Source organism: Delphinus delphis, chromosome 13, assembly GCF_949987515.2.
Source record: "Delphinus delphis chromosome 13, mDelDel1.2, whole genome shotgun sequence".
NCBI classification, from domain to species: Eukaryota; Metazoa; Chordata; class Mammalia; order Artiodactyla; family Delphinidae; genus Delphinus; species Delphinus delphis.
This window is the reverse complement of record NC_082695.1, coordinates 46,865,575-46,879,994: the sequence shown is the minus strand read 5'-3', so window position 1 is coordinate 46,879,994 and position 14,420 is coordinate 46,865,575. Positions and strand designations below refer to the sequence as shown.

At 39.8% G+C, this 14,420-nt stretch overlaps 1 protein-coding gene across 1 annotated transcript in view; it reads right to left on the bottom strand.

The window, feature by feature from the left end:
- Positions 1-4,211, bottom strand: part of MEP1B (meprin A subunit beta) — a 66,633-nt gene extending 62,422 nt beyond the window's left edge. Inside the window, exons 1-4 of the mRNA XM_060027774.1 lie at positions 4,149-4,211; positions 2,087-2,105; positions 1,189-1,233; positions 1,063-1,106 (exon numbers count right to left, since the gene is read on the bottom strand). Of these exons, the coding sequence (XP_059883757.1) occupies positions 1,063-1,106; positions 1,189-1,233; positions 2,087-2,105; positions 4,149-4,211 (171 nt within the window). The remainder of the gene's footprint in view (positions 1-1,062; positions 1,107-1,188; positions 1,234-2,086; positions 2,106-4,148) is intronic.
- Between the last annotated feature and the right edge of the window lie 10,209 nt (positions 4,212-14,420).

Below are 14,420 nucleotides of genomic sequence, written 5' to 3'. Positions count from 1 at the left end.
TTTACTAAGAGGGAAAACTAGGCAGGAACAGCTTGTATGAGAAATCAAAGTTTAGTTGAGGACACATTATGTTTGAGGTATCTTGTAGACATTCCAATGGAACTGATGGATTAGTACTGGGATAGACAAGTCAGGAGCTCAGGAGAAGGAATGAACCAGAGTTATACATTGGGAGTCATCAGCACAGAGATGACAAGCCCTGGTACAGGGTAGGATCAAGGAGAGAAGAGCAGACCAAGGACTAAACCTCAGACACTGCAGCTCTGTTTCTTGAGTTGAAGTTCACAGTGGGGGTTGAGGAATGTTTAAGCTCCCTTAAACTACATGTAAGGTACCTGTGTTCACCTGTGTGCCATGATGGCTAGGTAAGAACCAGTACTCTTTTTTTTTTTTTTTGCATTACGCGGGCCTCTCCCTGTTGTGGCCTCTCCTGTTGCGGAGCACAGGCTCCGGACACGCAGGCTCAGCGGCCATGGCTCACGGGCCCAGCCACTCCGCGGCATGTGGGATCTTCCCAGACCGGGGCACGAACCTGTGTCCCCTGAATTGGCAGGCGGACTCTCAACCACTGCACCACCAGGGAAGCCCCAGAACCAGTACTCTTTATGATAGTTTGGGAAGATCTTTATGTGGCAACTCTATTCTCAGCTGTCAGAGTAGGAGTCACAAAACCTTTCTCTTATGGTAAAAACCTGATTCATTGAATTTACAAATTCAGTTTAATTTTGCTACAACTGGCTTTAATCAGTGAGGTTCTATTTAAAAATGAAAATATCATATTGTTCCCATAATGAAAATCAGTCAGATCAATAAGACCAAAGCATACCAGGTGAGTGACGGTAGTTTTAACCACACACAAATCTGAGTAATGAATGATGAAGATACTATTATATGAGTCCCTTAGAGTATAAAGTATTCATTGACTAAATGTGTCAACTATGATTCTACACCCTTAGAGATAGTTGGGCTTAACAAAGCCCATGTTGTCCCATCATTCTCAGATACTCTATTTTAGCTTGCAGTGGTTAATTGAAGGTCTTTCCTTGCATTGTTTCAACTCACCCCATCAAGTCTGATGTCTCCCTCAAAAAGATCCAGTCCCAAATCTAAGAGGGAAGGTAAAAATTTGTGTTAGCAAATTGGATTCAAACTCCCCACTTAATAAAGAATTTTAAAAAATCCACAAACCTTCATTGATATCAAATATATCCTGGTCAATTCCACCATCTACATCTTTAACAAAAAGAACAAAAACACATTGAACATTGTGTTTATGAAAGACGAAAATCTTTATCAATTACCAATTAGAAGTAAGCAAGGTTCTTTTGCCTCAGATAAGAGAGTACCAGGTTCTGATTCAACATACATTGATTCATTGATTGATTGATCGATTGATTGAGACCTCCCATGAGCCAGGCTTGGGGCTATGGGGCTTTTGCATATATACTCTTGTTTTACCCATGTCCCTTGTATGCCAAATAACTTCAGGAATAAGAAATTGGTCATTCCATGTAATATTAAGCTTAATTTGAAAGACTAGATTAGATGACTAGATTAAATAGGAAGCAAATATTTAAATTTGGTCAAACCAGTACAATCTATCCATATATTTATATTCCTTGCTAATAGTGTACCTTGGAACTCTCAAGCAAAATTCCTAATTTATATTTGAATTATTCTTAAGTTGCAAAGGGGTAGATAATAATGGCCAAGCCTCTAAGTGTACAACTGAATAGGACAGACATCAGGTCCATTTGATTTGACACAAAATAACAAAAATAATAATAGTAGGCATTTTATGGGATGCCGATATGTCAGTCACTGTGTTTGGACTTTCTTATACCACCACTTATTTTTTTTTTTTGCTGAGTAGGTGGAACGCTGGAGCAGAAACAATAAAACGTTCCTCAATAAGTCAAAAGAAGCCAGCGCTTGATCAAAGTTCAATGCAATTATGCAATAATGCATATGCAATTATGCACTGTGCTTAGCATTAAATGTGTCCTAAGTTCTTCTGTTCTGTTGTTCTATTATTCACATAACCTTTTTTTATTATAACATAGGGCAAAACTCAAAATAGACTCACCAAAGATTTCTGGGGTTGGCTGGGAAACAAACACATACAAAAGATATATTATTATGATGCCCACGAAATAAATGGTCTTATTGATTCCAATTTATATCTAACCATTTCTGGGGTTTTCTTTTTTCCCTAATATTATGGATAGCTTTCTGGCAAAATCCCAAGAGAACTAAAGCAGAGTCTAAGATAACTTTTTGACCCAAGGGTCTTCTCATTTCATATAAAAAATGAAACAGCCTGTTGTATGGATTTGAAGGTGAAAGAAACAAGAAACCAACTTCACAGGTTGAAAAGAAGGCAGAACATAAGAGTCCTGCCCTCAATTAAGTGTTCACTTTAAACATGATTTAAAGTGAACATGATTCTAAAGAATTCATGGAGCTATGCTTGAAAAACCTAATAATTTATTCCCAATATTGAAATATTATAATTTTTCATGATCCTTTAAAAAGAAAATTTTATTGAAGACCTCATTAACCATGGTTTACTTTCACATTTCTCTCAAGACTCCACCTTCAAAGTCAATACCAAATACTCCAGAAAAAAAAATCTATGGCTATACTTTGCAAGTGGGAAAAAAAAAAAAAACCTTCTGAAAACAGATTCGCTACAGGTGATGAAATGAAACCCAGACCACATACACAATGGCAAAAACTAAGTAAACCTGAGATTTCTTAGTGAAGTCTAGTTTAAAAAGCTCACGGGACTGGTAGACAGTAGGTCTGGGTTTTATTCCTGCTTCTACCAACTAACAGCAAGTCAGTTCACCTTCCTGATACTCAGAATATCTGTATAATATGGTCAGTGCCTGCTTTGCCTGGGTATTATGATGGTTATATGATGTAATGTGAAAGAACTTGGTAAACTTGTCATACAAATGTAAGGTACAATTTTTATTTAAATACTTACCTGTAGATACTAGAATATAGATACTAGAATCAGTTGGGGTGTTTGACAAGCATGGGAATAACTGGTTGGATGATGACCATCCTTTTTGATATTAATTAGTGCCTTGATTGCCTCACACTTGGCCACACACAGGCACACACTCACAGAGGAATGCCAACACACCTCCTGAAAAAAGTCATCAAGTATTTGTTCATAATTACAGTTTTAATAAGTCTTCAATAGTATCTCCTGTTCTCACTGCTGTAGTTCTGTTCACAGAATATCAACTCAACATAATAATTGTTATTTAAAAATCACAACTAAAGGTTCCCCCCCAGTCACTTGAAACTTCATTTAAAACCTGATTATGAAAAAAAAAAAAACAAAAACAAAAACGTGATTATGGTTACCAGGGGATAAGGGGGGGAGGGATAAATTGGGAGATTGGGATTGACATACACACATATACACATATCTATACAAGATAAATAACTAATAAGAACCTGCTGTATAGCATAGGGGACTCTACTCAATACTCTGTAATGGCCTATATGGGAAAAGAATCTTAAAAAAATAAATAAAGAGTGGCTCTCTATATATGTATAACTGATTCATTTTGCTGTACACCTGAAACTAACACAACATTGTAAATCAACTACACGCCAATAAAAATTAAAAATAAATAAATAAAACAAACCTCAAGTTGGTTTGTGGTACCAACTACCTGTCACTGTAGAAAGATAGTTCTAACCTGATGAAGAAGCAGAAAAGAAATCCCATGCTACAAAACGTAAGTATTTGCTGTGCCTGTGACATTCATCATTCACTCCGTCATGTCTCACATTACTGTAACAGCAATATGTGTCACATTCCGCAGTAAAAATGGAACGATTTTCAAATTTCACATTTTCCATCTTATGAAAAGAAAACTTGTTACACAGCAATGAAACTGAAGATAAAACATAACTTTATGTCAGTGTCCCTGACTTTCCTTCTGGTGGGTCTTCTTCTCACTCCCAGTACCCTGCTTGTCCCTGCTCGCCAAAAAGAAACGTTTATTTCATTGATACTTTGAAATTCCTTAAAAAACAAAAAACGAACGAACAGGTTGTTCTTTAATAATCAGTATCAACTACCCCCAATTTTTCTAATTGTTTTCCATACATTGTTTTCTTACCAAGCCAAAAACCCGGAGGAGGGCAGCAAAGAAAAGAAATGAAGGCAGATACCAAGAATCCATGCTGTCACTTCCAGCTGAAAGTTGCAAACTATGAAATTCAGAGTAGCATTTACTTTTTAAAAGGCAAGCATCATAACGTATAGCCTTTGATCTTAATGATCCATCTGGCAGGTCAGCCCACTGCAGTAGTAATACCTCCAATCAAAAAGTTAAAGTCCAGTATCCTTAACACTGTTCTGCAGAGTTTATTGGTTGTTATTTTGTGTGTGGGTTTTTTTTTTTCTCCTGTGTCAACATTCAATAGCCAAGTGCCTGGCTGAGACCTGTTAATAAGTTCTCTAATGTATAATACTGGTCCCCAAGATTATTAAGTGCCATTTGAGGGAAAAAAATCCAATTAATTTCTAAACTCAATCTTTCAAATGGAAACATTTGTGAAGCTCTTTCTGCCCTTGTAGCCCTGAGCTGCTTTACTATATCCATGTATGTCCATGGCTGTTTATTGTTCATTCATTTAATAAAAATGTATTGAATTACAATACAAAATCCATTAATGTCCTAGAAACTTGGCATATTTGATATTCACATATAAAGTGGCAATAGCAAAACAGCAACATACATCTCTCCTAAAAATTCCCATCAAGCAAAGTCAAGTGGGAGTTAGAGTAAAAGACTGGGAAGGGTCACTGGTTTTCTGAAAAACTAGTGTCCCCAATCCATCTCTCAATTCTTTCTTTTTCCTCTTGGGGTAATTTCTCTTTAGAGACAACCTACTCTCTCATTTCCCACACTTTCACTCTCAACTTAAGTGTGATGCAGGGTAATATTTTTGAAATACGAATTTTTCCCCTCAGTATTTCCTTCCCCACTCAAGATTGGTCTTTGCTCCATTCTGTGCTAATAAAAAGGATATGAAAAGACATGTAGGGGCTTCCCTGGTGGCTCAGTGGTTAAGAACCCACCTGCCAATGCAGGGGACACGGGTTCGAGCCCTGGTCTGGGAAGATCCCACATGCCACGGAGCAACGAAGCCCGTGTGCCAAAACTACTGAAGCCTGCATACCTAGAGCCTATGCTCCTCAACAAGAGAAGCCACTGCAATGAGAAGCCTGCGCACCACAACGAAGGGTAGCCCTCGCTCACCACAGCTAGAGAAAGCCCACATGCAGCAACAAAGACCCAACACAGCCAAAAAATAATTAAGTAATTAATTTTTCTAAAAAAGACTAAAAAAAGGAAACAGCAATACTCTACAAAAGAAAGCATGTCTTCAGTGGAGGAGAATAACTTCTAAGAAGCCAAGAGTGGCCCAGAAGTATCAAAGAAAGCTACCAGGTCTGAGGGGCCAAATGGATAGGAATAAGCCCAGAGATTAACCCACGCGCATACAGTCACCTAATTTATGACAAAGGAGGCAAGAACATACAATGGAGAAAAGACAGCCTCTTCAGTAAGTGGTGCTGGAGAAATCTGGAGAGCTACATGTAAAAGAACGAATTTAGAACACTACCTAACACCATACACAGAAATAAACTCAAAATGGATTAAAGACCTAAATGTAAGACGAGACACTATAAAACTCTTAGAGGAAAACATAGGAAAAACACTCTTTGACATAAACCACAGCAAGATCTTTTCTGACCCACCTCCTAGAGTAACAGAAATAAAAACAAAGATAAACAAATGGAACTTAATTAAACTTAAAAGCTTTTGCACAGCAAAGGAAACCATCAAAAAGACAGCCCTCAGAATGGGAGAAAATATTTGCAAATGAAACAACAGACAAAGGATTAATCTCCAAAATATACAAACAGCTCATGGAGCTCAATATCAAAAAAACAAACAATCCAATTAAAAAATGGGTGGAAGGCCTAAATAGACATTTCAGCAAGAAAGATATACAGATGGCCAAGAGGCACATGAAAAGATGCTGAACATCACTAATTATTAGAGAAATGCAAATCAAAACTACAATGAGATATCACCTCAAACTGGTCAGAATGGCCATTATCAAAATCTCTAGAAACAATAAATGCTGGAAAGGGTGTGGTGAAAAGGGAACCCTCCTGCACTGTTGGTGGGAATGTAAGTTGATACAACCACTACAGAAAACAGTATGGAGGTTCTCTAAAAAACTAAAACTAGAACTACCATATGACCCAGCAATCCCACTACTGGGCATGTAGCCTGAGAAAAGCATAATTCAAAACCAGACATGTACCACAGTGTTCACTGCAGCACTATTTACAATAGCCAGAACATGGAATCAACCTAAATGTCCGTTGACAGATGAATGGATAAAGAAGATGTGCCACATATATACAATGGAGTATTACTCAGCCATAAAAAGAAATGAAATTGAGTTATTTGTAGTGAGGTGGATGGACCTAGAGTCTGTCATAAAGAGTGAAGTAAGTCAGAAAGAGAAAAACAAATACTGTATGCTAACGCATATATATGGAATCTAAAAAAAATGGTACTGATGCACCTAGTGGCAGGGCAGGAATAAAGATGTAGACATAGAGAATGGACTTGAGGACACAGGTTGGGAGGGGGAAGCTAGGGCAAAGTGAGAGTAGCATCGACATATATACACTACCGAATGTAAAATAGTTGGCCAGTGGGAAGCAGGAGCATAACACAGGGAGACCAGCTCGGTGCTTTGCGATGACCTAGAGGGGTGGGATAGGGAGGGTGGGAGGGAGGCTCAAGAGGGAGGGGATATGGGGATATATGTATGCACATGGCTGATTCACTTTGTTGTACAACAGAAACTAACACAGTATCATGAAGCAATTATACTCCAATAAAGATCTATTTTTAAAAAAAAAAAAAAAAAAGAATGTCTCCACAGCAGACTGCACAGAATGACAACAAGGGACCAGACAGAGGGATGGATGTTTCAGAGGACGCTTGTGAGGACACATGACATCAGGAGCAGATGGGACCTCAGCTGTTAAGTTTAGGCACAAGCCTAGGGGTAAAAGATGGAAATCCTGAATTGGCTGCGATTAAATATCTCCCACTTATGTGGATAGAGACCCAAAATAATAGTTATGGTTACAAAAAAATAAAGGTATTTATTATATACATCTCTTTTTGTGAGCTGAGATGTGAAACTGAGACTTCTGACTGCATTCTATGTGTCGGGACAAGCAGCTTACATTCGAAGTTAGCAAATTGGAAGCAGGCAGATAAGAAGCAACAGTTCCTACAGGACTGCTGGAGTCTGTTTTGGACCCTAATTACAGCATATGGACAGAGCCTTGCTACGAATCTCACAGAGAGTCATGGAGGCATGGCTGAAATCCAAATATGATGTGTTTTGACTACAGTTAATGGATATCTTTTACATTTCCTTCTTTCTGGGGTTGTCAGTGATGCTCTTTAATGCAGAAGCTACACTTGGCTTGTCTAACACACCTCCAGTTTCCCTCACTTGTACCCCACCCCTAGGAAACTTTTTCAAGCTCATCATGGAATCTGAAGTTGGATCCCAGGAAAATGTCTGCCTCCGGTTGCTGGCCCTCCTCTGGTCTTCCTTTCTCCCAGGTAATATGGAAGGAACAGGCATCTGTGAACAGGAGACCCAGTGCTGGAGATTCTAGGCCTTATGGATTGCTCTGAAAGCCTCTTAAACTATCGGAGAAGCATATTTCTCTTAGGAATGTGATTCTCAAGATCCCCATGGAATATGAGTACATTCTAGACCTGAGGGTAGCAGACCATGAGTGTAAGAAACTTCTTAACAGGAAATAGTACAGAGAGATTGCAACAAAGATCCAAAAGACTTTGTATCTTTCTTCTTGTAGTGCCTGTTTCCGTCACCTGACTCTCCTTCCCCCCCCGCAAAAAAATAGTTTTCCAGGAACAGAGTTATAGATACAGAGAATAAACAGGTGGTTGCCAGAGGAGATGAGGTGGGGGAAAGAAATAAATAGGTGAGAGAGATTAAGAGGTGTGGACTTCCAGCTGCAAAATAAATGAGTCATGGGTATGAAGTGTACAGTTCAGGGAATATAGTCAATAACTATGTAATATGTTTATCTGGTGACAGGTGATAACTAGACGTGTAGTGGTGATCATTTAGAAATGTATAGAAATATTGAATCACTATGTTGTGCAACAGGAACTAACATAGTGCTGTAGGTCAAGTACACTTCAAAAACAAACAAACTCATAGAAAAAGAGATCGGATTTGTGGTACCCAGAGGCAGAGGGTGGGAGGAGGGGGAATTGGATGAAGGCAGTCAAAAGGCACAAACTTCCAGGTATGAGATAAATAAGATCTGCTTTCACCTTCTGAGAGGGTCCACATTCTGTCCATGGAATGTGTATCTCTCTAAATAAACTTGCTTTCACTTAAAAAAAAAAAAGATAATTAATACTAGGGAGCTTCCCTGGTGGCACAGTGATTAAGAATCTGCTTGCCAATGCAGGGGACACGGGTTTGAGCCCTGGTCTGGGAAGATACCACATGCCACGGAGCAACTAAGCCCGTGCACCACAACTACTGAGCCTGCGCTCTAGAACCTGCGAACCACAACTACCGAACCCATGTGCCACAACTACTGAGTCTGTGTGCCACAACTACTGAAGCCCTCACGCCTAGAGCCCGTACTCCGCAACAAGAGAAGCCACTGCAATGAGAAGCCTGCTAGCCGCAACTAGAGAAAGCCCACGCACAGAAACGAAGACCAACCCAGTGCAGCCAAAAATAAAATAAATAAATAAATTTATTTTAAAAAATAATAATAATTAATAAATAAGTACTAGGGATGTAATGTACAACATGGTAAATATAATGAACGTTGCTATGAGTTCTATATGAAAGTTAAGAGAGTAAACCCTAACAGTTCTCATCACAAGGAAAACTATTTTTTTCTGCTTCTTTAATTTTGCATCTACGCGAGATGATGGGTGTTCACCAAACACTGTGATAATTATTTCACAGTGTATGTAACTCAAGTCATTATGTATGTAGGCAAATCACCTTAAGCTTACACAGTGGTGTATGTCAATTATATCGCAATAAAACTGGATGAAAAAAAACTTTTGTAAGTTATTTCATTAATTTCCCAATGCTAACTTTTTATGAAATCTTATAAGCACTTCTATAACATGCTGGGGAGGTACATAAATTTAAATTTAATTAAATGGATCTAGGAAAAAGGAAAAGAATGGGGGGATGTGGTGACTAGAGAAGTCCCTGGGCAGCTAGGGGGACACAAATTCAATAGGGGTCCAGCCAAGTGAAGGGCAGAAGAGCTCCTAGGACATCTGCACACCCTGGTGCTGAACAGACTAAATCATGTTCTTCACACAGATCTTCTAAGCACCTCCCCACATTACCGTCTCTTACCCCATTTTTCAAAATTGTGGTAAGTTACTGTATCAGTCAGGGTTCTCCAGGGAAACAGAACCGATAGGATGTATATATAGATAGAGAAAGAAATTTATTTTAAGGAATTGGCTCACATCATTGTGGAGGCTTGCCAGTCCAAACTCTGCAGAGTGGGCCGGCAGGTTGGAGACCAAGAGAAAAGTTGATGTTGCAGCTTGAGTTCAAAGGCAGTCTGCTGGCAGGATCTCCTCTTGTTCTGGGGACCTGTCTTTTGTCTCTTCAACCCTTCAACTGATTAGATGAGGCTCACCCACAGTACGGAGAGTAATCTGCTACTCAAAGGCTACTGATTTACATGTTAATATCATCTAAAAATATTTTCACAGGGACATTTAGGCTTATATTTGACCAAATATCTGGACACTGTGGCCTAGCCAGGTTAACACAGGAAATGAATCATCCTGTGATGGTTACCTTTTTACTGCTCTTCTTTTATTGCCACTCTTCAAGATCACCTGTTTATGGGATGGCCACTGGTCATGCTAGAGGTGATTACTGTTGCCACTTAATACAAGTGGCTTGATTGTCAGCTACACCCCTGGCTGAAGACAAAGACGTTATGTATCATAGTTCACAAGGACCATGAATGACAATGCAGTCACACCTTTGATCAAAGGACTGGGAGTAACCTTTGAGATGTCAAGAAGCCATCTGGCTGAGGGAGTGAGGAACAATTCTATTCCTACACAGAATGATCCTTCTTCAAATCTCTGCACTGGTTTCATAGAGGGAGCTCTTCTGCTAAGAGGCAGCCTACTAAGAAACTGAGGGGGGGAAATCGCTACAGCATGATGAAATAAACAGCATCCTGCCATCACTACAAAAGGATCAACAGCTGGCTCAGAAAGTTCTGCAACCCTAATCTAGTTCAGCTGGCTTGGTGCCCTTAAGAATTCACCCCAAGCTCCAACAGGTCCAGAATGGGCATCCACTGATACCCGTTCATCTACTTCATGGGATTGCTCAAGAGTTTTAATGCCCTCAAACTCCAGTCCAGTTTACTCCTCTGTAGCTCAGGCCTGCAAACACCTGGAAGAAGCGATGAATCATTCCTTCTTCATGCTTTGGTTGCACTTATGTATGGTACTCATTACCCTAAAGTATAGTTATTATTTACAAATCTTCCTCTCCCGAGTAACTAACTGAAATCAGTCTCATTAAAATTTGTAACTCCAATACTTGGCACTTAATAGGTGCTTGGTAAACATTTGTTGGGAGAAATGGGAATGAACTATGGAAAATCAGTATCTAGAAAATGCTCTAATTTCTGTAAGCCTACCCCAATGCCACTAAGCGCACAGCATTTTTTTATGGGCACAGAGGCCAACAAAACCACATGTTTTTGTCCTGAGTGTTTTTGTCCAATAAGAACAAACATTTCCCACTGGGAAGAAATGTAAGGCTTTGTTGTGATCTATTGTTACGGGTTTCCTGTGTACACATCAACGCTTCATGGTTTGGTTGGGCCAAATCAGACTTACGTGCAAAATGACATAAGAGTACTTCCCGAGGGTGGGGTTGTGTATGCCCGACACTAACACAGTTTAAAAGCCACTCGTCAATATGAATGTATTCAGTGTAAGCTCACTCCATTCATTTTCAAGAAAATTTCAGCCGAATACCCAATAACCATAGTTTGTCAGTTGTTCTTTAAGTAAATATGGTGTTTTTTCATGGAATGAGAAAAGCAGCTAAATCAGTTCACATCTCAAGCAATCACATAAGTGCTTTTCCTCAAAAACATGTAAGTTGAGAGCATGGATCATTGGCTATTTGGGTCAGCTAAGATGACACTGTTATAGGCCCTGAGATACAATCACTAAAGTGCAACTAATCTGGTTTAACAACTAGCAGGTGGCACTTTCCATGTGCCCAACACAATGTGCGTCATCCAGCCTGTTTTCCCCTGCGTTGGCTTTTTGTTTCATTTTGTTTTACAGTGTCCTGCAGAAGTAAGCCACCCAGATGTGTACTAAAATGACAACTACTTTACAAAGAATACGTAAATGACACTACCTGCTGTGCAACAACAGAAAGAGAGCATGAGGTAAACAAGGTCCCACACGGTGCGCAAGACCGGACTGGTGCACTGGGGGATGAACTTGACTCTGCTACATCGGGTTGTTCAAGTGTCTGGTGTCAATGGCACTGCTTAAGCCTTTGCTGCTTCTGGTAGGAGAAATCTTGCTGGGCAGAAGCAAAGGAAATTTCAGAGACTAGTCTTCTTTCTTCCTTTCATTTTCTGGGCTCCAGTTTTTAACTCGCAATAACATTAAGCCTGGGTCACTTTAACCACAAAAATTACTGAGAAAGAAAAGCTTGAGTGTATGATTCACTTCATTGTCGTCGACTGTGAATAGAAGGGATCTCTGAAGCACTCAGCAGGTGTGTCTGGCTCCTGATCCTTCTTTTTTTTTTTTTTTTTTTTTTTTTTGGCGGTACGTGGTCCTCTCACTGTTGTGGCCTCTCCCGTTGCGGAGCACAGGCTCCGGACGCACAGGCTCAGCGGCCATGGCTCACAGGCCCAGCCGCTCCGCGGCATGTGGGATCTTCCCGGACCGGGGCACAAACCCATGTACCCTGCATCAGCAGGCGGACTCTCAACCACTGCGCCACCAGGGAAGCCCTCCTGGCCCTTCTTGTCACGTGTGCATTCCTTTGCAGCTGTCCCCTAACTTCTTCTCTTGAAACCCATTTTCATTCTGAAAAATGATTGAGGACCCCCAAAGAAATTTTACTGCTCTGAGCTACCTATCAATATTGACCTTATTAAAAACTAAAACTGAGGGAATTCCCCAGTGGTCCAGGGGATAGGAATCCGTACTGTCATTGCTGAGGGCCCTGGTTCAATCCCTGATCAGGGAATTAAAATCCATAAGCGACGCAGCGTGACCAAAAAGGAAAAAAAAAAAATTAAAACTGAGAAAAAATTTTAAATGAATATAATTCATTTTAAAATAACAATTTAGGGCTTCCCTGTGGCGCAGTGGTTGAGAGTCCGCCTGCTGATTCAGGGGACATGGGTTCGTGCCCCGGTCCGGGAAGATCCTACATGCCGCGGAGCGGCTAGGCCCGTGAGCCATGGCCGCTGAGCCTGTGCGTCCGGAGCCTGTGCTCCGCAACAGGAGAGGCCACAACAGTGAGAAGCCCGCGTACCGCAAAAAAAAAAAAAAAAAAAAAAAAACGAAAAAACAAAACAATTTAAAACCCAGTGTATGTTAACATAAATAATATACTTTAATGAAAAATAAGTACATATTAAAAGACAAAAATAAATTAGTGAGAAGAGTGGCATCATTTTCTGTCTCTGCAAATCTCTTAATGTCTGGCTTAATAGAAGACAGTTGGATTCTCAGATGCACTTCTGTGTTCAAGTCCTTGCAACGTATTGTTATGATTAAAGTATATGAAAAAAATTTGGCCTCAAACAGAAATGTCAGTTGAAAAAGGAAGGAGTGTTTTAATAGCTTTTTTGGGATAATTGTGGCTATTCTTCTCAAATACTATACCCAAACTTGACAAGCTGTAGTTTCTTAAACCACATCAATGAACTTTTCGTACTCTGTTATATTAAAATCCATTGGTCCATCTTGCATTTTGAATGGATCCTCTACTTATGCATTGTAACATCATTCATCTTTTAGAAAATCTAGATCTTCCAAACATTAACACATTTAATTGTACCTTATTAGATAAGTCTCTTTGTTAACATCACCATCAATCTCATCAGAAATGTTTATAAGTATTTGGGAAACTGTCAAATTCGTGATGGCAGAAACAAGTTTTCCACAATTCTAACTTTCTTTTGAAAGCTCCATTATTATCATTGACAATAAATACTGCTAGTTGGTTTCCTGGACATTTTAGGCTCATTCCATTCATTTGCCAAAAAATTTCTGTCGAATACCTAATAACCATAGTTTTTTCTGTCAGTTGTTCTTTAAGTAAATATGGTGTTCCAGGAAAAAAACTAGTTCAGCTCACATCTCAAGCAATCACACCAATAATTTTCCTCAAGACAAAGACTGTATTTTGGAATGTAGCAAAAGTGCTCTGTGTGAACTGTCCACTTTGTCACACATAATGTTACAAAGATGTGCACTCAAAGGTCTAGATTTAACAAAATTACTTTTTATAGCTTCATCAGGACATTTTAAAGGTAGACTGTTTTGTGGTTGTTTTTTACTGCAAGTGCCTGGCAGTAAAGAATACAATGACTGCTGTGCCAGTGCCTTTGCATCAAGGTGCATTGTCAACACAGTCAAAAAATAAAAAGGCCAAAATGTCAGTATTTCATGAAAATAGTTTGACCTGTGGAGCCCTAAAAGGGTCTAAGGGACACTCAGGGGCCTGTGGTCCACACTTTGAGAACCATTGCCTTATAGTGAGGGGAAAGATAGAATGAGACTCAAAAAGACTAGGATTTAAACCCTTAGCTAAGAAGTTCAGCTACTTATTAGCTACCTGAGCATGGGAAAGAAACTCTCTGGGTCTCAACTTTCTTACGTGTAAAATAGAAATAATAAAATAAATGGGCATGATTAGCATGTTTTAAAAATTTTATGTATAGGACCTCCCTGGTGGCGCAGTGGTTGAGAGTCCACCTGCCGATGCAGGGAACACGGGTTCGTGCCCCGGTCCGGGAAGATCCCACATGCCACGGAGCGGCTGGGCCCGTGAGCCATGGCCGCTGAGCCTGCGCGTCTGGAGCCTGTGCTCTGCAACAGGAGAGGCCACAACAGTGAGAGGCCCACGTAACGCAAAAAAAAAAAAAAAAAAAAAGAAAAAAAAATTATATGTATAAAGTTAGTGCCTAGAATATAGACCAAACTAGGGTATGAACCAGAGATGTGTGCATAAGGGAG